General features: G+C 43.1%; 2 protein-coding genes across 7 annotated transcripts in view; one reads left to right on the forward strand and one right to left on the reverse strand.

The window, feature by feature from the left end:
• LOC311140393 (muskelin) overlaps nucleotides 1–6,458 on the reverse strand; it is a 35,633-nt gene extending 29,175 nt beyond the window's left edge. For both annotated transcript variants that reach the window (XM_084175428.1, XM_084175427.1), the window contains exon 1: nucleotides 6,375–6,458. In XM_084175428.1, coding sequence (XP_084031554.1) covers nucleotides 6,375–6,454 — 80 coding nt within the window. In that variant the 5' untranslated portion in view covers nucleotides 6,455–6,458. The remainder of the gene's footprint in view (nucleotides 1–6,374) is intronic.
• Nucleotides 6,459–9,737: 3,279 nt separating this feature from the next.
• Nucleotides 9,738–24,055, forward strand: part of LOC311139824 (uncharacterized protein) — a 48,917-nt gene continuing 34,599 nt past the window's right edge. For 3 of the 5 annotated variants that reach the window (XM_084174795.1, XM_084174797.1, XM_084174796.1), the window contains exon 1: nucleotides 9,790–10,021. The gene's annotated coding sequence lies outside the window, so the exon portion shown is untranslated. Of the gene's footprint in view, nucleotides 10,022–24,055 lie in introns of all 5 variants that reach the window. The other 2 variants (XM_084174799.1, XM_084174798.1) reach the window with 2 other exon arrangements.

A 24,055-nucleotide genomic window follows, 5' to 3' on the forward strand; every position in this document is an offset into this window, starting at 1 on the left:
AACTTAAATCTATATTCTTCTTGTCCGATTATTTTTTTTACTTGCCCAGGGCAAGTGGACAAGAGTTAATGTCGAGCCTTGCCCTCCCTCATGAGGGAGGATAATGAAAGTTCACAGAAGTAACAAGTAAAGGTAGACCTACCAATTAGGCTAGTTGGTGTTTTTACTGATATAAATGTCTGTTTATTAATTATTAAGTGATTAAAGCTCGTAATACTGTTACTAAATCATAGTAGTCACAAACCACAGTTGGGTCACCTACTGTCCTCCCTTATGTTCAGCTCATTTCGGTTTTATTTTTCTGTCATCTGGTTGTCAAAGCAAGAGCGTGAAAACAGTCTGGACAACAAAAAGTTGAGTATAGTTCAGTAGAGTTCAGTATAGTAGAGCACACTAGAGTAGAGTACAGTATAATGTACTGTACTATATGACACTACTGTACTGTTTTGAACTCTACTGTACTCTACTGTGCTGTAGTGTGATGTCTAAACTTGTGAAACATAGAAGTCTATGATTGGATCAGATTTGGTCCAGTCCTGACAAACCAAATTTGGTCTTGTTTGGGAGTGGAGCTCTTTTGAATAATAGCCAGTGTAAAGGATATATATATGTAAAGGATGATCCTGCATATTTCTACCTTTGTGTAGAATTATATAATATAATAATATAATATGCCATTTAGCAGACGCTTTTATCCAAAGCAACTTACAGTCATGCGTGCATACATTTTTGTGTGGTCCCGGGGATCGAACCCACTACCTTGGCGTTACAAGCGCCGTGCTCTACCAGCTGAGCTACAGAGGACCACAATTATGCATTTCTGTGTAGTACAGATCAGAGACCAATGATTAGGGATGGGCGGTATCCAGAGTTCCATACCGTGCCTGTGCCATCCTGGGATATACAGTATTACTGGTAGTGCACACAAGGGATGCAATTATTTTAAAAAAAATGTAAAATATAAACGCAACATGTAAAGAGTTGGTCCCATGTGCCATGAGCAGAAATAAAAGATCCCAGAATTTTGACATACGCACAAAAAGCGTATTTCTCTCAAAATGTGTGCATAAATTTGTTTACATCCCTGTTAGTGAACATTTCTCATTTACCAAGATAATCAATCCGCCTGACAGGTGTGGCATATGAAGAAGCTGATTAAACAGCATGAGCAATACACAGGTGCACCTTGTGTCAGGGACAAAAGGTCACTCTAAAATGTGCACAATGCCACAGATGTCTCAAGTTTTGAGTGGCCGTGCAATTGGCATGCTGACTGCAGGAATGTCCACCAGAGCTGTTGCCAGAGAATTTAATGTTCATTTCTATACCATAAGCTGCCTCCAACGTCATTTCAGAGAATTTGGCCGTACGTCCAACCGGCCTCACAACCGCAGACTACGTTTAACCATGCCAGCCCAGGACCTCCACATCCGGCTTCTTCACCTGTGGGATCGTCTGAGACCAGCCACCCGGACAGCTGATGAAACTGAGGACTATTTGTGTCTGTAATAAAGCCCTTTTGTGGGGAAAAACAAATTCAGATTGGCTGAGACTGGCTCCCCAGTGGGTGCCCAGTCATGTGAAATCCATAGATTAGGGCCTAATGATTTCATTTCAATTGACTGATTTCCTTATATTAACTATAACTCAGTAAAATCGTTGAAATTGTTGCGTTCATATTTTTGTTCAGTATAGTATTAGTTCTCTGTGTCTGATTAACATGTTTCATTGGTAGCACTGGTGCGCCCAACTTAAAAAAGTTAGTAGCACCACATAAAATATAGGAGCACCAGAAAATACGATTATTTAAATTGAGAAACAGACCTATATTGGGCCTATATGAATTATATTTACTTTTGAAGCACATGTTGTGCCCTAGGAACACTGTAAAGACATTAGTTTATTATAAAAGCTAAAATGTTGATACAAATACCTGTCATTGAAATTAAAGACATTTGTGGAATATTAGGTTTCTACATTGTGCAAAAGCAAAATGGTTCTATCGAGATGCATTACATTGAACATTTTACACTGTCTTTAAAAAGGTCAGGTTTGTGATGACGACATGCAAGAGATCAGTCATTCATTCATTGCTATGATCATTGATCTCCTGGAGAAGCTTCCCTTTTCCTTTCTTTCTTTCTGTGCTACCAAATGTTTGGATATATTGGTAAAGTGCGCTAGCTAGTCAACGAGGACACATGACTGAACAAAGTGTAAACAAACGGTTATAGCCGCACTAGTAGTTTTAGAACGGCCCATGGTTTTTGAATGTAAAATGCGGTCCCGGCAATCTACAATAGGAAGATAAAACTGTTGCGCCAGTAACATTGGTCATATCTTTTGACCTGGTTGTGCTAGAAGCAAGCCGTATTCGCTGGAGTATTGGTACAACCATCGAATCTGCACTCACTTTTTTCCCCTAGGGCACTCGGAAACAACGGTACAGCGAAGCCTTATCGTTACAACAATTATTATCTGGGAGACTTTGTTTGTAAAATAAAACTCCTGGTCCCACAGCAAAATATTTTGTAGCATATGCAACCAAATTGGTCGCACTTTAGAGCCCTGGTGTCTGACAAGTAATATGGAGCTGCAGCTCTGAGTATTGTTTCTTCATCCTATGTAATGTATTCCCAGCCAATTTGGTGATGCAACCATCCCAGAGGCAGGGGAGAAAGGATGGTGGTCTTGCTGCTGCTGCTGCCAGCCAGCCACAGCCCAAGCAGTTGCACCCGAATCAGGTATTGGTATTTAACTAGCACCAATGCAACCAGCCTGAAAACAATGACCAGAAACTGCAGTCATTCTCAATCATATGAAAGGCTGGTCATGGCTCACATCAACACCATCATCAGCTGTAAGGCACCCGACCGCAAGGCGCTACAGAGGGTGGTGAGTATGGCCCAATACATCACTGGAGCCGAGCTCCCTGCCATTCAGGAGGAAGGCCCAAAAAAGTATCAAAATACTCCAGCCACCAAGACAGATTGTTCTCTCTGCTACCGCACAGCAAGCGGTGCCAGTGCACAAAGTCTGAAACCAACAGGACCCTGAACAGAGTCTACCCCCAAGCCATAAGACTGCTAAACAAGACTGCTAAATAGCTCATCACATGGCTCCCTGCTGCTGCTCTATTATCTATCCTGTTACCTTGTCACTTTAACCCTACCTATATGTACATAGCTACCTCAATTACCTCGTACCCCTGTACATCAACTCGGTACTGGTACTTCCTGTATACAGCCATGTTATTTTTGCTCGTTATTGCTAATCGTTATTCACTGTGTGTTTATTCCTTGTGTCACATTACATTTTTATCCAACTCTGCATTGTTGAAAAAGGACCCGTAAGTAAGCATTTCTCTGTTAATCTACACGTTGTTTACGACGCATGTGACAAATAACATTTTATTTGATATTATTAGCAATGATTTAGGAATCCATGTGACTATTAAGCAGCCACTTGTTCTCCTATTGAAATTGAACTTCAGTTCATGAAAATAACTAGCTAGCTATACATTTGGGGTATTCAGATGATGACACCTACAGTGGCAAGAAAAAGTATGTGAACCCTTTGGATTTACCTGGTTTTCTGCATAAATTGGTCATAAAATTGGATCTGATCTCCATCTAAGTCACAACAATAGACAAACACAGTGTGCTTATGTTGAATACATCATTTAAACATTCACAGTGTAGGTTGGAAAAGGTATGTGAACCCCTAGGCTAATGACTTCTCCAAAAGCTAATTGGAGTCGGGAGTCAGCTAACCTGGAGTCCAATCAATGAGACGAGATTGGAGATGTTGGTTAGAGCTGCCCTGCCCCATAAAAAACACTCACAAAATTTTAGTTTGCTATTCACAAGAAGCATTGCCTGATGTGGACCATGCCTCGAACAAAAGAGATCTCAGAAGACCTAAGATTAAGAATTGTTGACTTGCATAAATCTGGAAAGGGTTACAAAAGTATCTCTAAAAGCCTTGATGTCCATCAGTCCACAATAAGACAAATTGTCTATAAATGGAGAAAGTTCAGCACTGTTGCTACTCTCCCTAGGAGTGGCCATCCTGCAAAGATGACTGCAAGAGCACAGCTCAGAATGCTCAATGAGGTTAAGAAGTGTCAGCTAAATACTTACAGAAATCTCTTGTACATGCTAACATCTCTGTTGACGAGTCTACGATACATAAAAAAACTAAACAAGAATGGTGTTCATGGGAGGACACCACGGAAGAAGCCACTGCTGTCCAAAAAAACCATTGCTGCACGTCTGAAGTTCGCAAAAGAGCACCTGGATGTTCCACAGTGCTACTGGCAAAATATTTTGTGGACAGATGAAACTAAAGTTGAGTTGTTTGGAAGGAACACACAACACTGTGTGGAGAAAAAAAGGCACAGCACACCAACATCAAAACCTCATCCCAACTGTGAAGTATGGTGGAGGGAGAATCATGGTTTGGGGCTGCTCTGCTGCCTCAGGGCCTGGACAGCTTGCTATCAGACAGAAAAATGAATTCCCAAGTTTATCAAGACATTTTGCAGGAGAATGTAAGGCCATCTGTCCGCCAATTGAAGCTCAACAGAAGTTGGGCGATGCAACAAGACAACGACCCAAAACACAGAAGTAAATCAACAACAGAATGGCTTCAACAGAAGAAAATACGCCTTCTGGAGTGGCCCAGTCAGAGTCCTGACCTCAACCCGATTGAGATGCTGTGGCATGACCTCAAGAGAGCGGTTCACACCAGACATCCTAAGAATATTGCTGAACTGAAACAGTTTTGTAAAGAGGAATGGTCCAAAATTCCTCCTGACCATTGTGCAGGTCTGATCCGCAACTACAGAAAACACTTGGTTGAGGTTATTGCTGCCAAAGCAGGGTCAACCAGTTAGTAAATCCAAGGGTTCACATACTTTTCCCACCCTGCACTGTGAATGTTTACGCGGTGTGTTCAATAAAGACATGAAAACATATAATTGTTTGTGTTATTAGTTTAAGCAGACTGTGTTTGTCTATTGTTGTGACTTAGATGGAGATCAGATCAAATTATATGACCAATTTATGCAGAAATCCAGGTAATTCCAAATGGTTCACATACTTTTTCTTGCCACTGTATACAGTTAACTAGCTAGAAAGCCACTGAAACAGATTGTCGTTTTGCTATGTTTTTGGGGGAGGACATTGTTTGCATTCATCAGCTAGCTAGCTTGTTTGTTTTCTGACCAGCGGTCCCAGAGCTTGGGGAAGTGTGTGTCTGCCTCGTGTTGCAGTGGCTGGTGCGCGAGACAATAATTTAACAGCATCATAGCATACGTACCAGTGAATCACTGTGACATATGAAATACGAGTGATAGTGTAATCACTACGTATAAAATGTACATGTTAAATTAATAAGTGACGTGAATGGTCTGGCTTTGACCAGAGCAAATTAGGGCTACTGATGATGACATATATGATGACTGATCTCATCATCATTCATGGGATGGTATTGTGACAGAGGCAGTGATACTACTGTCTTCAAGGCTGCAATTACAAAGGCAGACCAATTCTGATCTTTTTTTCACTAACTGCTCTTTTGACCAATCAGATCAGCTCTGAAGAAGATCTGATGTGTAAGAACAAAAGACCCATTAGTGGAAAAAAAGATCAGAATTGGGATGCCTGTGTAAACGCAGCACAATAAAAATATTTTCAGCCAGTACCAAGCTAATTAGTGTTGAAAATAGCAATTCCACCCGTTTTTAAAAGCGCGGGATAATAGGCTCCATAAATAGCTAGCTGACTTTACAGGCATTTCCTATGGTGTCAAGTTACCCAAGCAATGCCATAGAGACATACTAGCTAGCTAGCTAACATTAGTTAGTTATCCTTTTGGCTTTGCACGAACGGGAACGGAACAGTCAGACTAAACATGCCTACAAAAAGTGTAGGAGAAAAAACTAGCTATCTAGTATGATTAGTTAACTAGCTAATATAAAAAGTAATGACTGGTTTTGGCTACCAACCAGTGGTGGTGGTGACATGCTCGTCTAGTTTGCGAGCTCGCTAACTGTTAACTAACTAGCTTTTTTTTAGCCAACTCGTTAGTACAGCTGTTAGATAGTTACCAGTATCGCATTTACAGTGCATGGCAAGGCAGTACAAAAAAGTAATCAATTTAGCTAGCTAGCTATGCGTGCATTTTGTTTACACGAGTAAATCTAACTAGCTAACGTTACCCCCGTTGCCTAACGTTAACGTTAGGTGTAGTTAGCTCGCTGTCAAGCTAGGCCGTGGAGAGACGATTTCGATGCACTGTGGCAGTTAATGACACCTGCAGCCAAGAAAACAAATACATAAATGTGGTCAACGTATGTGTGCATTACTCACTCTGGTAAATATGTGGAGGAATAAGAGCTCCATTTAAAAACACTGAAGGAGAGGACTCTGTTCTCTGGAACGACCGCCATCTTGTTGCAGAAAATGACTCGAGTGACAGCTCTTAAAGAGACAGTACACTTTAATTCCATTAATGCGTTGGGTTACATCGGTCAAGTTCAATAATAGAGAAAACCGTGGAGAAGATGGACACTGTTCCAAATATTTATGAGGACATGATATTGATGAGTGACCCTGAAAATGTGTATGGAACACTTGCCCCAAGTTATTTCAACCAGACTGCTGCCATTAGTTATGCATTTGGCTTAGTGTGAGTGTGTGTGCGTATGTTGGTGCGTGCGTGTGTTATCATCGCAATAGGTTTCTCCTGACACCTATTTTACCTGCAGAAATAATATTGTTTATAAACTTTTAGAAGCTATTCAGTATTGGCTTGAATATAGGCTTGTCTCATATTTGTTGCACATTGAGACACTGAACAGCATCACTAAGCTAAGGACCCTGGGACTAAACACCTCCCTCTGCAACTGGATCCTGGACTTCCTGACGGGCCGCTCCCAGGTGGTAAGGGTAGGTAACAACACATCCGCCATGCTGATCCTCAACACGGGGGCCCCTCAGGGGTGTGTGCTCAGTCCCCTCCTGTACTCCATGTTCACTCATGACTGCATGGCCAGGTACGACTGCAACACCATCATTAAGTTTGCCGATGGTAGGCCTGATGGTAGGCTTGATCACCGACAATGATGAGACAGCCTATAGGGAGGAGGTCAGAGACCTGGCCGTGTGGTGCCAGGACATCAACCTCTCCCTCAACGTGATCAAGACAAAGGAGATGATTGTGGGCTATGGGAAAAAGAAGAGGACCGAGCACACCCCCATTCTGTAGTGGAGCAGGTTGAGAGCTTCAAGTTCCTTGGTGTCCACATCATCAACAAACTAACATGGTCCAAGCACACCAAGACAGTCGTGAAGAGGGCACAACAAAACCTATTCCCCCTAAGGAGACTGAAAAGATTTGGCATGGGTCCTCGGATCCTCAAAAGGTTCTACAGCTGCACCATCGAGGGCATCCTGACTGGTTGCATCACTGCCTGGTATGGCAACTGCTCTGCCTCCGACGCAAGGCACTACAGAGGGTAGTGCGTATGGCCCAGTACAACTGGGGCCAAGCTTCCTGCCATCCAGGACCTCTATACCAGGCGGTGTCAGAGGAAGGCCCTAAAAATTGTCAAAGACTCCAGCCACCCTAGTCATAGACTGTTCTCTCTGCTACCGCACGGCAAGCGGTACCGGAGCGCCAAGTCTAGGTCCAAGAGGCTTCTAAACAGCTTCTACCCCCAAGCCATAAGACTCCTGAAGATCTAATCAAATGGTTACCCAGACTTGCATTGCCCCCCCCCCCCCCCCTTTACGCTGCTGCTACTCTCTGTTTATTATCTATGCATAGTCACTTTAATAACTCTACCTACATGTACATATTACCTCATTTACCTCAACTAACCGGTGCCCCTGCACATTGACTCAGTACCGGTACCCCCTGTATATAGGCTCTCTATTGTTATTTTTACTGCTGTTCTTTAATTATTTGTTACTTTTATTTCGTAATATTTTATATTGTATTTTTTTGTGTGATATTTTTGTGGTATTCTTTCTTAAAACGGCATTGTTGGTTAAGGGCTTGTAAGTAAGCATTTCACTGTAAGGTCTACACCTGTTGTATTCGGCGCATGTGACAAATACAATTTGATTTGATTTAATGTAGAATATGTTTGAATATATACTGAGATATACTGTATCTCTCAAAGATATGCAACCGGTATTACCTCACACAAGCAGGACTGATGTTTCATCCTGTGTTTGGTTTTCCATATTCATTTTTAACATAGGCCCATATCTTTTAGCTCCCAATGTGTTTCCTACCAAACTCCCGATGATGAGGATATCACAGGATAACAGAGTCACTGCTTCATTCTTAGGTCATCTTCCCTGATGATCTCAGTCCCCAGCCTGTATGTCACAGGGCGCATGAATCCTCATCACTCTTTCCAGTCAATATGAGACAATAACTGTGCCCCCCCCCCCCCCCCCCCTCTCTCTCTCTCTCGCTCTCTTTCTCTCTCTCTCTCAATTCAATTCAATGTTCAATTTAAGGGCTTTATTAGCATGGGAAACATATGTTAACATTGCCAAAGCAAGTGAAATAGATAGTAAACAAAAGTGAAATAAACAATACAAATTAACAGTAAACATTACACTCAGAAGTTCCAAAAGAATAAAGACATTTCAAATGTCTCTCTCTCTCTCTCGCTCTCTCTCTCTCTCTCTGTGACTGTCCAACCTATGGGGCAATGACTGTACTGATTCGATCTTGGTTTCTTGTTTCTAGTTTTTGATTATTAGTGTAGTTGTTTGGCATTTTGCTGCACCTGCTATAACATCTGCATAACTGTGCATGCGACCAATAAACGTTTATTTGATTTTTATTTGGTTTACTATTAGGCTATTATATTATTGCAATAACAATAATCTTATTATAAATAAAGCCTGATATAATTGTATATAAAATAATTATAACAATAATAGCCCAGACTTTCTGAGCGTCAACCAGGCTTTGATCATCCCATTTTTCGAAAGGACCATCTCCGTGTCAAATGCAATTTGCCACCGGTGAATCATCTCCAAGTGGACTGCCAGGAAGCTTCTTGATGTAAGAAATGCACAACAATTGTCATTTCTTATAAGTGCATGAGCAGCACTTGGCACAGGAACCTCTTAATTTAGCATAATGGAGTGGAGAGGCACTTTTTATTGGTGACTTTTTTGTCCAAAGCACAGCGGACAAGGGATTATTGAGGGACGTTGAGAAGTAGGCTATATGAAATGATGACTCCTTTTGTAAACTATTGTATTTCATTTTTCACTTACTCAGTTAAGTATTCGAATTTTGGTAAAATTATAGTCTACATTTACCCTAGGCTTCATGTTTATCATGATAAAACATAAATTAACCTATAGGCCTATGGACCACGAGGTCACTAGACACTGAACGGGTCCTATAATGGCAATAAATGCACCTGCTCTTCTCATTCCTGAGTCATGGTAATGTTGATATTAAAGCCTACACATGAGCTCATATATGCGGGAAATAACTCACTATGTGTATCTTTTGGAGACTTATAAAATGATGTAGGCTAGTTGATATTATATGGGCCAGAACTTGGACGCTGTAGTCTTTATTATTTGATTGCTGTTTACGGAGCACAGTGGACTTCCCCTGCCCACGGTGACTGCGCATGGACTGGATCACGTGGGAGGTCCCTTTAAGTTTCCAATGAAAGGCTTGGCCATGTCACATGATGGACATGATATAATGAAATAGCAGGAAAACAGAGACGGAGTGTACCCTGAGCTGATAAAAAAAAAAAAGAATCTACGCACTCATCAGTAAACACCCTACCCGCGCAATAGCCTCGGAGCAACTGGGGACCAAGTCCGGGACGGCCCAGAAAACGTCCCCATCGGTCGTTTCGCGATTGCACATGCAGCTATTAAGCACTTTTTGAAGGGGAAGATCCCTTGAAAGTGCGTGTTTATTCCATCCATCTACCTGGGAGTGGAATCGGTGCGCATCTCACGTGAGTGAACTTATTTATATAACGTCCCAAAATGTTGATACGCAACTGGGAAGAGGCATTGTTTCTCTATGCTCTGCTCAGCTGTCATTTCTGCTTGTTTCCGCAGGTGCTTTCCGCGCTTTATTTAGGCTTTCTTGTGTTGATACAGCGGAGGAATCGCATTGTGTTCTGTGTTTTCTGTAAGTGCGTGATAAGAAAATTCGCCCCTGTGGCTGAGCAGATTTTTAATTTTCTGCCAGATGGCTTTTGCTCTCTATAGCTTTGCCAATGTCCGCATTCCAGTTTGTGTTGCGCAGATTGAAGTTGAAGTAAGCTCAACAACTGGGTCTTTGCTTTCCACACATATTTGATAGCCTATTGAATGTATGTGGTTTTAAAATAATGCGTATAGTCGCCCACCTCACCCATATCTTGAAGGATGGCACCGCAACACACATACTGCTGTCTGATCCAAGGCTAGAAAATAAGAGCAAGAAAAGGTTTTGTTTAAACTAAAATTGAAGTTGCCACTATAGTCTGATATTGCGTTGTTGAGACAGGTTATTTGGAGCTTGCACTAAGACTCGAGAGGACAGCATTTTTATGAGGACGCACTTTCATAACATGCGATGTTCAGATCTCTCCAATCGTCATCATTACGCAACATAAACAGAACATAAGTACTTTCTATCCTCATCTTTATAGATTATAGCCTATTGTGATGTAAAATATTGGGTAGCAAAATCATTCATAACCTGGTAAAAGTTTATTTCTTTAAAATAATTGTAAAGCTATAGAATTAACCAAATACAAGGCTATAGCATTGTGCTTGGTTGTAGCCTTTATATGTCCGATGCATGGAGAACTTTCTACTGTCAAATCGGAAACTGCGTAGCTGTAGGACAAGCCTTTAAGACCGCCGCCTTTGATACATCCTATACCCCCTGTAGGACTACAGGTGGGGCCAAATCCTGTATCAACATCTTCTACATTCCCTCTGTCGGACGGGGACGGGATGTTAGGGAAATGTGGGAATAACATGCGACGTCACTGCCATGTACAGTATGTCGGAGTAGTGTCAGGGACAAATGCGCGTTCAAAACAGGTGGGAACTCGGAATTCTCTGACTTCAGTGCGTTCATGATAACTGGGAACTCGAAAAAAAACGCGCTCTGACCGTGAAAAATCGTTTTGAACATTCATCCAACTCGGAATTCCAAGTCGGAAACTCTTGCATCTTTCTAGACCTCCGACTTTCAGACCGGAATATCACTGATGCCATGATTTGACATTGTTGTTTTCCGAGTTCCCCGCTCTCTTGAATGCACAAAAAAAAACACTTGCAACTGACTGCCTTTGGAACGAGCACAGCGCGCAGGAACGCGCATCTTCATCCACTTTGCACATATGGGACAATACCTAGACAGACCGACTGCCAATTGATAGATTGTAACATTGCCTAAGCCTACTACATCTTAATTAGTGTTTTTGAGTGTGTATAAGAAAAGAGCACATCAGTCCAGTCAAACTCTATCCATCTCATCCCTTTAAATCTGACAAGGTAACCAACAACCAGGTGTTTATCTCTGCATTGCATTCCATTTATGCACAAAAACTAGCCTAAGAGCCAAAACACAGGTGGCATGAACTCTCCTCCTGTCACAGCAGAGCAGGCTGATATCCCTCTGTACAGTATAAGCAAATATGCCTTCTAGAGAAGGGCCCCTCCAACCCAGCACTCTCAGTAAACACAGCCATAGCCGCAGGAAGTAGGGGTGCTGAGGGTGCTGCAGCACCCCCCTGAAAAATCGGAATTTAAAAAAACTAGCACAGCACCCCCAACCTCAAACTACTTCCCACGGCTATGAACACAGCTATAAAAATGCTCTCATGTCCTGTCCTGTCAGCAAAACTAGTAAGATAGTAATGTACACATAGCTACACTATAGGTTACCTTTTTTTGCTCACAACTCTATGCAGGCTTAAGGCTGTACCTACTGCGGTCCATTGTCCATTTATGACTTTATTTGTTGATTGAGTCACTGCCAGCCTGAAGCACTTTACATAAAAAGAAGAAGCAATGAAGGACGTGGTAAATTTCACAGGAATCGAGTCCTGTTGCATGTAAAACCTTGGTGTGTGTGTGTCCCTGTGTGCCTGTGTGCGTGTGTGTCTCTTTGTGTGTGTGTGTGTGTGTTGGTGTAAGTTTCCATTTCTGTGGTCTTACAGGTTTGTGTTCCTAGAGAAATGTCAAGTATTTCCCATTTTAATATGATTCCTTTAATCTTGTGTTGGCCCTGCATTTAATTAATTCTGAAGGATTTTGTTTTTGTTCTTCATATCCTTGTCAACAAAGTGCTAAATAGTCCTAAATTCTAGACCTCAGCTCAATCTGATAATGAATAATGTAGCTATTGAGCAAGTAGAAGAGACTAAATTAGTTGGTGTCACCTTGGATTGTAAACTGTCATGGTCAAAACATTTTGATTCAATAGTTGTGAAGATGGGGAGAGGTCTGTAATTGATAAAGAGATGCTCTGCTTTTTTGACACCACACTCCACAAAGCAAGGCCTGCAGGCTCTAGTTTGATCTTATCTTGATTATTGTACAGTCATATGGTCAGGTGCAGCAAAGAAGATATTTTATGTGTCTGTACTGTACTGTACTGTACCTTTCCAGCCATTATTATGAGCCGTCCTCCCCTCAGCAGCCTCCACTGATGTACTGATATGTAGGCTATGTGTGATGTTTAAATGTATGTAGTTCTGTCCTTGAGCTGTTGTTGTCTATTAATGTTCTGCATTATGTCAGGTTTCATAAGACCCCAGGAAGAGTATTTGCTGCTATCGCAACAGCCAATGGGGATCCTAATAAAATACCCCAAATAAACAGTGGTCAACAACAAGCAGAAGAAATGTGAATGAAGCATGTTTGAGTTTGAGTAGGATTGACATTCCAAAGCGTTGAGTGAGATTGAGAGTGTGTCAACATAACTCAAGTTACTATAGTTCTTATTAGTGGGGATATTCTAACACCCTTTTCAAAGGAGAGGTTCAGGGATATAAGCAGTTGTTTCCTCTGGAGGGTGCATGACTTAGCAAAGCTATGCGCTGCACATCACTACAGAGGAAACAACGAGATTAGTGACATGTTTAAAATGGCTAGAGTGTCACTCAAGTACTGGGTGTGTGTTTGTGTGTGAGTGTGTGTTTTGGGGTGTTCGTGTGTGTGTGAGTGTGTGTGTGTGTGTCTGGTGTACGTCCATGCTGAAACAGACATCACAGTCTACATCACAGGCCATGTATGAAGTCCAGTGTTGACGGTCTCCCTGTTACAGACCAAATGGGTATGTTCTTGTCTATTACAACAAACAGACCATTTAATCTAATTATATGTTGTGTTTTTCTTTCAAAACCACCGCTGTATATAAAGTTGAAGCATGCAGACAGCTACTGTGTCTGTGTAATTTGCAGCAGACTGGAATTGTATTCCTGTCCTCTTTACCCTCCCTCCCTTTCTCCATCCCTCTCTTCCTCCCGCTCTCCATAAGCCATCACTACTGGTGAGTCAACAGTAGCTCAGAAAATGTAAATGTTACTTGCAAAACAATTGGATTGCAGACTGATTTGAGTACAGAGATCACTGAGGTTGGTGGTTTCACTGTGTGTGGGATGTGTTGAATTATTACATTTCCTCAAGCAGGTGTGTTGTACTCGGAGTGTTGGTGTGTGTTTCTAGTTATACATTTGTCTCTGTATGTGTCTGTGTGCCTGTGAGTGGGAGACAGCTGGTTTTTAACCCAGCTGTTCAAGTTTTATTTCCGCTTGATGCTTGTGGTTGTGATTAACAACTCCCTTGTGATGTATGTGTCGACTATGTGTATGTGTGTGTGTGCTCATGCAAACGAGCATGGGTGCACTTGTGCTTACATCTCATAGTGGACTAGGAGGGGAAGTGACGCAGGAAGCAGCAGAAGAACAAGAGTTGCAGACATTAGGCTACACTGCTGCAGAGAAACGGAGGGAGACAGATGGAGAGAGAGAGGAGAAAGAAACTGGCTGTACGCGCAGCGGTCCTGAAATGCTCCATCATTTGCCTCTGCTCACAAGAAACAGACGTAGACAAGTTTAGTGTGTGTCTGTTTGAGTGTGTGTCTGTGCAAGTGTGTGTCTGTTTGAGTGTGTGTCTGTGCAAGTGTGTATGCGTTTGATAACAAGATGTTAACCCTAACGTGGCATGGCATTTGTTTATCCAGAGCCCTCCCTGTTCCTGCTCTCAGCAAATATCTACTGTTGCCAGAGCTACAACAGCTCAAACACAGTTCTAAGTCAGCCGCTCTAGAACACTTCTAATCTAGACTGTTCTAGAATGGAAGGGTTTTAGCCCAGAGGTGATCTGCTGGCTCTAGTCTAGAGCAGGTTGATTCCAGAACAGAGGAGTCTGGTGGATGGGTATGCCGTGTCAGTGTGTCTGGGCTGGCGGAGTTGGCACAGGGCTGGCCTGGGGAGGGTGTGAAATGAAGCCTCAGTAGGGTACTGGCAAACGAGGAGAACTCCTGCCCACACCTTTATTTAATGAAAAATAAGATGTCTACAAATTGCCTGTATAGATCTCCCTTACGTAACAAAGGTTTTCAACCTTTTTTAATTTCCATATCAGTTATTTATCATTCTGACAATAACTGCGGTTGAATTAGGGTCTTTGTCAGCGGGTAAATGTTATGTGAAAATTATAAAACAACTCTGGCAAGGCTGTCTAAATGTGTGGGCCTACCAATTGAGCATACTGGAATCTGGATGAGAGACTGAGGGGAGAGAGAGAATGTGAGAGAGGGAGAAAGAGACCGAGAGATAGAGACTGAGAGATGAATAAAGAGAGGCGAAAGAAAGAGCGAGCGAATGAGTGAGAGGGTTGGTTGTCAAGCTGACCGGCAGAGGGGTGGGTTGGGTGGGGAGCGGGATGCATTTTCACACAGCAGTTATATGAGCTGTACTTGGCAGCTGCCATTTGCTTTGATTCCGTCCAGCCAGGGAGAACAAGACATTCTCATTCCGGAACCTATCCCGGACCCTGGCCAGCCATGAGGAAGTGGGCAAGCCGTCAAAAGAGAGAGCGAGAAAGCATGGAGCCTCAGCCAACCCAGAGTGAGAGTTAGAGGGGAAGTGCAGAATGCTACGGCTAGCTAAGTAGGCCACAGGCACAGCGACTGTCACATGAACGATGCTGCAGCGTTAGCCATTCTCTAGTGTATGTGTTACCACAGAGTGGAAGAGAGAGTTCATCACTTACTGTACATTAGAGCTAATGGGGTTGGCTATCTATGGAGAAGCAGTGCAGTGACTAGCTACGTCAGAGCTTCCTATATCCTGTGAAAGACAAATATCGACAGTCAAACTTTGTTTACTTTTTTTGTAATGGAAATTCAGATGTCTTCTTGATGACCCCCCCATGATCACATGACCCTTGGATCTCAAGAACCACTACACAGAAGTGGAAGTAATATTAAAGATGGAATCCGCAGTAGGGGAAACGGTGCCACTGTCCGCCCCGCGACCGTTGTTATTGTTTTTGTTTTGTTAACAAAGCAGAGCTGTGAAGCGTTGTGCATCATGGTAAAAAAAAAGTTGCATTACAAATGCTGCTGTTCTATCACGCGTGCAATGATGTCAGAGGGAAAAAACAGTGTTTGCAGTAACTTCTTTGTTGTAATATCGCAAATGGACGTGGCAGTTTCACATGAAGGATTCCAGCTTTAAACACAAGTTGATGATCTCTCTAACTCACCTAGTTAAAATACAGAAAAAACCCTGAGAAGAAATCAAATGTTAAGGGATTGTGTCCAGTCAGAGAGGAAGAGGCGAAGCGAGAGGCTCCATTCCCATCAAAATCTGTCTACGCGAGAATACAGCGATAAGCAGACCACGTGGGGATTTGTTGTATGGAGGTCTATGAGAGGGTATTGGATTTGGTCAATAAAATGTTGTTGTATGGAGGTCTATGAGAGAATGTTGGACTTGGTCAATAAAATGTTGTTGTATGGAGGTCTATGAGAGAGTGTTGGACTTGGTCAATAAAATGTTGTTGTATGGAGGTCTATGAGAGAGTGTTGGATTTGGTCAATAAAATGTTGTTGTATGGAGGTCTATGAGAGAGTGTTAGATTTGGTCGATAAAATGTTGTATTGCTAATTTGCTAAGTGAGGCTTATTTAATCGAATAGAAATGTTGTAATGTTAAGGTTATTCCAAATGTATTGATATACACTGAGTGTACAAAACACTAATATTGAATTGCACCCCCTTCTAGTGCTAGAATGTTCCCATCTGATCTCGCCTCCTCCCACCTGCCTTTCTGCCTTTACGACAACGACTACCATTGTTAAGGCAGAAACAAGACCATTTCATTATTATATACATTATCTCTGGTCCAGTTCTTTTCTGAAGTCACAGGAAATGGGTCATCCCTTCACACTTACAGTAGTGGTGTGACTTGGAGAGTGTCAGGGTGGTGAAACAGCGTCTGCTGCTCCCTGAGTCCCTGCTCTAATTCTCAGCTATCTCTCACCACCCTGACACTCTCTCACCCATCACCAAGTCACACCACTACTGTAAGGAAGATAGCACTATCCCTCTCTTGTGTGAGGATCTAACATCCAGAGAGAGAGAGAGAGAGAGAGAGAGAGAGAGAGAGAGAGAGAGAGAGAGAGAGAGAGAGAGAGAGAGAGAGAGAGAGAGAGAGAGAGAGAGAGAGAGAGAGAGAGAGAGAGAGAGAGAGAGAGAGAGAGAGAGAGAGAGAGAGAGAGAGAGAGAGAGAGAGAGAGAGAGAGAGAGAGAGAGAGAGAGAGAGAGAGAGAGAGAGCCCACACACATGCACAGAGTGAGAGAAAGGTAACAGGAAAGAGACAGAGCGCAAACAAATAAAGCAACAGATCGATGGAAGCCCATTTTGGGGCCCTAGCTGTCAACAGACAGGGCTTGTATTTGCATTTGGATTTATTCGCTGTTCTGTCTCTGTGAACACCCGTCGCTGAGTGCCACTGCTGCTGCTGCTGGGAGATTTACCCCTAGCCTGTCATCTGTCTTTGTCCGACTGGAAGAGGCCTCTCTCTCTATCTCTCTCTCTCTGTGTCTTTCTCTCTGCTTCTCTCTCTCTTGCATGCTCTCACTCTCACTCTCTCTGTTTCTCTCTCCACGAAGCTGTGTCGTCTCCCAGTGACTACATGAAATGTGATGACTGGGGAGGACTTTGGTTCCCAGAACGAGATGGAAACAGGGTTATATGGGAATAGAAATTTGTACACTGAGGATTAGGATTCCCAGGAAGATGTTAAACTCTTGTTCTGTGCTAAATGATGGTGACAGTGGGTCTCACACACAAGCACACACACACACACACAGGTCCTCAGATCCAGGATCATTACGTTTGTCCCACCCATTTCCAGGCCGACGAGCATTACTTGAGCTCCTCTCTTCCACACTTCCCCTGCGTCGGAGTGACTGGCCTAGATTGATGAAAATGAACCTGGAACACTTGCCGTTTTAAGACTTTCCTCTGCTTCTACCCAAGCAAAAGTCCCTCTGAGTCTGACCCTTTTGTAGTGCATCGAGTCTATGAAATAGTATTTGGCTTAGCTTTACAAAGTTGTTTGATGTTTTATGCCAAATATATAATGTGGGATAAAGAATAACTTTTGTGTATATACATTTTCTATAGGTTTTATGTGGAATGAAGAGCTGATTATATTCTATAGGTTGTATCTCTATGGCGCTGACTGTGCTGTTTCCAGACCTTTCTTTAGCTCAAGGCACAGAAGCCTTTGCTTTCATGCCACGGCAACCAGCGCCAGACACGTAGGCAGCTGGCTGGAACACACACAGAGTCAGAGCAGCTCAATGTCAAACACACCCACACACACGTACATACACAAGTGTATATGCAACAAACATTATATTACCAATGTATAACAGTATGTGTGGACAAAAACATGTCACATGTCATGTCACGCGCAATGTCATGTCACACGCTATGTTTACACTGTCTGTATCTGTGTGGGTGGAGGAGGAAGTTATTTGTGACTTTGTTCCAGGTGTTGTCATGCCCCACTGGCCTCCACAAAGCTGGAGCAGGATAGAGCTGGGGGCAGGGAGGGACTCTGTGTTCCAGACTTATCAGTCTCATCACTTAACAATGTCATCCATCTACCCACGTGTGTGTGTGTGTGTGTGTGTGTGTGTGTGTGTGTGTGTGTGTGTGTGTGTGTGTGTGTGTGTGTGTGTGTGTGTGTGTGTGTGTGTGTGTGTGTGTGTGTGTGTGTGTGTGTGTGTGTGTGTGTGTGTGTGTGTGTGTGTGTGTGTGTGTGTGTGTGTGTGTGTGTGTGCGCGCGCGCATGCCATCCAATAGATGTGAGTATTACACATGCATAAACACAAACTGACACACTCTGTCCCTCTCTATCTCTCTCACTCTCACACTTTCCCCTCTTCTCTTTCCCACTTTCCCAAAGGGATGTCTGGTTGTTGAATGTATACAGTTATGTAATAAAAATGCATCACGCTTGACACTGGCAGTAATAGTGGTGTCATGGTTACCATTGAGCGGAAGAATAAAACACGACACACATTGTTGCACTGATCACACTTAAGAGCCACGGCTATTATTCACCAGTAATGTGGACTCGTTTTTCCTCAAGTGTGTATGTGTTACTGCATCATGCATGGTGTTTACTAAATGTGTTCATGCGTACTGTAAAATGAATCAGTCCATTTGGCAGCTGCACACTTTATCTCCACTAGATGTCCTTACCACCTCAGCACTGATGCACTTTCTGTTCATCTAGTTTGCTCCGAAATACCGGCTCTGTTGTTCATAAGAAAACATGGTTTTAAATAGTGAGTTAAAGAGGTCAGTGCTACTGATGCAATATCACACTGTCTCACTTTCTTCAGGTTTCCTACTGCCCTGTGTGCATTCAAAGGATCACTACACAGACACTCAGCATAGAGCCCCACAGTGGAGGTGTCATAATACCGAAAAGACCTAGTGGTCAAACAGGGTCACCTTGTCCTAGGGAGATTTACATGGTTATCAAAACGTCAAAACAGAGTAAGCCTACACGAAACAGCGTTTCTAAGTGTTTCTAAAATTACCTATGGGAAAAATGAATGGTGGAAAAACTATTGGAACCATTTCCCTGTTATACCGCTAGGTTTTATGGGTATTATGACTCATACTGTGGTACTCTATACACATTCAGAGTTACCTGGAACTCTACTGTTTTGTGTTGTGTGTGTGTGTGTGTGTGTGTGTGTGTGCGCGTGTGTCCCCACTGTCTTGCTGTGATGATAAATGGGGATGAGTGTTTTTCCTTGCCCCCCGTGTGGGGTCCTGTATTGAAATCAGTGCAAAGTGCGTCCGTGGGAGTCATACATTGCATCCTCTCTCTTACACACACACACACACACACACACACAAAACACACACACACACACACACATGTTTGTTTTACTATCCTTGTGGGGACCAAACAGTTGATTCCCATTCAAAATCATATTTTCCTTAACTCCTACACCTAACCTTAACCCCTAATCCTAACCCTAACTCCTATGCCTAACCCGAATTGTAACCCTAACCCTAAACCTAAAATTTCCTTTTTCCTTGTGGGGACTGGCGAAATGTCCTCACTTGTCTGAATTGTCCTTGTTTTACTATCCTGGTGAGGACTTCTGGTCCCCACAATGATAGTAAAACTAAAAACACACACACGTGGAGAGTGCTGTCCTCAGATCCCCTCTAATGGCATTAGTCAGGCCTCACCAAAGGGGCACGGCTGCTGTTCATTTAAATGAATGTCAAGACCAAGTCCCACACAGCGCTGGAGTGAGCTCTGCCTAATTGAGCTAATTTCTTATTTATGAGAGAGAAATGCAAGTAATGCATAAACACTCTGCGCTCTCTCTCTCTCTCTCTCTGGATATTAGATCCTCACACGAGAGGGATAGTGCTATCTTCCTTACAGTAGTGGTGTGACTTGGTGATGGGTGAGAGAGTGTCAGGATGGTGAGAGATAGCTGAGAATTAGAGCAGGGACTCTTCACCACCAGACTAGTGTGAAGTGATGACCTCATTTCCTGTGACTTCAGAAAAGAACTGGACCAGAGATAATCAATATAATAATGAAATGGTCTTGTTTCTGCCTTAACAATGGGAGTCGTTGTCGTAAAGGCGGAAAGGCAGGTGGGAGGAGGCGAGATCAGATGGGAACATTCTAGCACTAGACTAGCACATTGTTAGGGCAGATAGGCATGTGAACAACAGACACAAATCCGATTTAAAATATTTTTTCTCAAAGTTGCTAAAATGCAACATGCGTCAATTTACATGTGTACAAAACATCAGGAACACCTGCTCTTTCCATGACATGACATCCTTTACTGATGTCACTTGTTAAATACACTTCAAATCAGTGTAGATAAAGGGGAGGAGACAGGTTAAAGAAGAATTTTTAAGCCTTGAGACAATTGAGACATGGATTGTGAATGTGTGCCATTCAGAGGGTGAATGGGCAAGACAAAAGATTGAAGTGCCTTTGAACGGGGTATGGTAGTAGGTGCCAGGTGCACCGGTTTGAGTGTGTCAAGAACTGCAACGCTGCTGGGTTGTTCATGCTCAACAGTTTCCCGTGTGTATCAAGAATGGTCCACCACCCAAAGGACATCCAGCCAACTTGACACAACTGTGGGAAGCATTAGAGTCAACATGGGCCAGAATCCCTGTAGAATGCTTTCGACACCTTGTAGAGTCCATGCCCCGACGAATTGAGACTGTTCTGATGGCAAAAAGGGGTGCAACTCAATATTAGGAAGGTGTTCCTAATGTTTTGTACACTCAGTGTATATCAATACATTCAGAACAACCTTAACATTACGAAACTTCTATTCGATTAAATAAGCCTCACTTAGCAAATTAGCAATACAACATTTTATTGACCAAATCCAATACTCTCTCATAGACCTCCATACAAGAAATCCCCACTTGGTCTGCTTATCATTGTATTCTCGCTTAGACATATTGATGGGAATGGAGCCTCTCGCTTCGCCTCTTCCTCTCTGACTGGACACAATCCCGTAACATTTGAGTTGGAGAGCTCATCAAAATAGTGTTTAAAGCTGGAATCCTTAATGGTGAAACTGCCATGTCCATTTGCAATATTACAACAACAAAGAAATGACTGCAAACATTCAACCCTGTTTGTTTCCCTCTGACATCATTGCACACGCGATAGAACAGCAGCATATGTAATGCAACAATGAGAAAATGTACTGTAATAAAGCTTCTAGCGCTCTTATCTTTACGACCGGTGCTGTGCTGTGCTCTGCTGCTGCTCCCACTGTGACTAGGCCTGTTGCTATAGTACACCACCAACCCCTGCTCTATAAATACAGTACACCACCAACCCCTGCTCTATAAATACAGTACACCACCAACCCCTGCTATATAAATACAGCCCAGACCCAACACTGGGGAGGCATTGCGGTGGATAATATGTAAATATGGAGTTGCTTTTTCCCTACCCACTCTGTTACCTGGTGTTGGGTTTCATAACTGATCCAGGGACAGTGTTGTTGTTTTCTGCTCATAGTGCTGTATATTAGGATGGGGATGGAGTTGAGGGAAAGTTGCCATATTTTTAACCTTCCTGGTGTGACACAGTTACAGTAGGTTCAAAATGCAATCACTTCCTCATACAATCAGAGTAGAGGAGTAACTTATTAGCTGACGAGCCACGCTGTCAGGAGGTATAAACCTTAGTCATTATGACACTGCATCTGTGTGTGGGTGCTTATATTTGTCCTAATACACAAGTGTGTATTAATACACAAGTGTGTATTAATGTAGTGTGTGTGGAGGGGGGTTACAGACTCCCGCAGACTCCCGTTTCTGTGGAACATTATAGATTTGAAAGCCATGTATTTTCCTGTCATACTTGATACGTGTATGATTTACTGAGGAACACATATTTGTGTTGGGTATCACGTGCGTCATTGGCTGATTGCTTCAGGTCTCACTCTCTGATTGGTTCTAAGACTCTGTCTTCAGCTGCATCAACGCCGATGCTCTTCTGATGGATGCCTGTGATTGGCTGAGAGCCACAGGTCAACCATTCTAACAGGGAGGGACTGAACGTTGCACAATGTGTTTCCATAGCAACCACATGGAGGTCAGTTGCTGGTAAAACATGCATGACTCCTCTTGTAACAAACTCTCTTTATTTCGTTTTTTTCTATCTCTCTTCTCACTCACTATTTCTTTCCCTCTCCCTCTCGGTCCTCAGAGCAACGGCAAACATGCCTAAACTAATACAGTCAAACAAGAGGAAGAGGAAGAAAGAGAAAGACTGAGGGAGATTCTCATTTGGGCAAAAGACCGTCCTCTCCTTGACTCCTCCGTCCTCTCACCTCTGTGACCCGGAAACTGATAAGTGGTTGAGTGGTCGAGGAGAGTGTCAATTCATTAGTAGGCGAACAAAGGAGGCTGCTTCCCTCCCTGATTACCTACTTCGACAGAGGATGCACAAGATTATCCTCGTGGCAGGTAGTGTGGGAGTGTTTTATAATTCGTCACACCCCCTTTGAATCAGCTGTTGTTTTCTAGAAGGAGAAAAGCATGCACACATTTAACAACGATATGCTACTTATCCTTTTATCTATTAAATGTCTTGCACAACTAGCAAACATTTTGTTTTATCACTTTACACATTTATTTTGGAATTCCACCCCTGTAAATGTAATTTGCCTGATGACGCGCGAGTGGAGGAGTGTCTCATTTCATGCAAGCACATTTGTTTCCACATTTCCTCTCCTCCCCTCCCATCTTCTCCTCGATTACCTTTGAACTTTTTCAAAAAGAGGCGAGGAGAGAACGGAGGACGGGGGAGTTAACTAAACCAGTTGAGAATCTCCCTGAGAGGGAGACTGAGAGAGTGACTGAGTGAAAAGGAGAGTGGGAGAACTGAAAAGAGGGCGGGAAAGAGAGATGCACAGAAAAAGAGAGAAAAAGAGCAAGGAGCCAGGGTTGGCAAACAGAGTGAAGAGGAGAGGCTTTAAAAGAGGGATTCCAAAATGATGGCCTTCTCCATTTTACTAGCTTGATCCCTGCTTTGTGTACCTTGACCTGGTCTTTATGGCCTATTATTGTGTCCTTGACCCATTGTACAGTGGGAATATTTAAGCACTGGAAGTGAAACCAGGTCACAAAATAGTAGCAGTGCAGTGGGCTGACACTTTGGACTGCACTGTGACCTCTTTCTAAGCCAGAAGAACCATTCATACCTGTTTGTTATTGTAGACCATTTTCTGGAACTTACTATGGCAAAACAAAGCATTTGTTTCCACTGTGTTCACAATGTGTTCACAGTTTAGTCCCTGGCTATGATAAAGTAATGGAACGTTTTCAAACAGGGAAACTCTGGAGAGAGAGATAGGGAGATAAGGAGAGAGGGAATGGAAAAAGTGGTAGGTTGGTATTTCCATCTATTTGCGCCTTGTGTTAATTTTAAACCTTTAAATGATTAATTGTCGTCGGTGTTTGATGTGGTCGCTTGAAATAAACACTCAAATGGGTGGGGATGATACTGCATCTCAGGGGAGTAAGCAGTAGAGCAGACGTAGTCTCCTGAGTGGCGCAGTGGTCTAAGGCACTGCATCGCAGTGCTAACTGTGCCACTAGAGATCCTGGTTCGAATCCAGGCTCTGTCGCAGCCGGCCGCGACCGGGAGACTCATGGGCGGCGCACAATTGGCCCAGCGTCGTCCAGGGTAGGGGAGGGAATGGCCGGCAGGGATGTAGCTCAGTTGATAGAGCATGGCGTTTGCAACGCCAGGGTTGTGGGTTCGATTCCCACGGGGGCCAGTATAAAAATATATATATATGTATTCACTAACTGTAAGTTGCTCTGGATAAGAGCGTCTGCTAAATGACTAAAATGTAAATGTCCTAACAAAGGCTCCCGAGTGGCGCAGTGGTCTAAGGCACTGCATCGCAGTGTTAACTGTGCCAC

Source organism: Coregonus lavaretus (genome assembly GCF_964263955.1).
Source record: "Coregonus lavaretus genome assembly, chromosome: 13".
NCBI lineage: Eukaryota > Metazoa > Chordata > Actinopteri > Salmoniformes > Salmonidae > Coregonus > Coregonus lavaretus.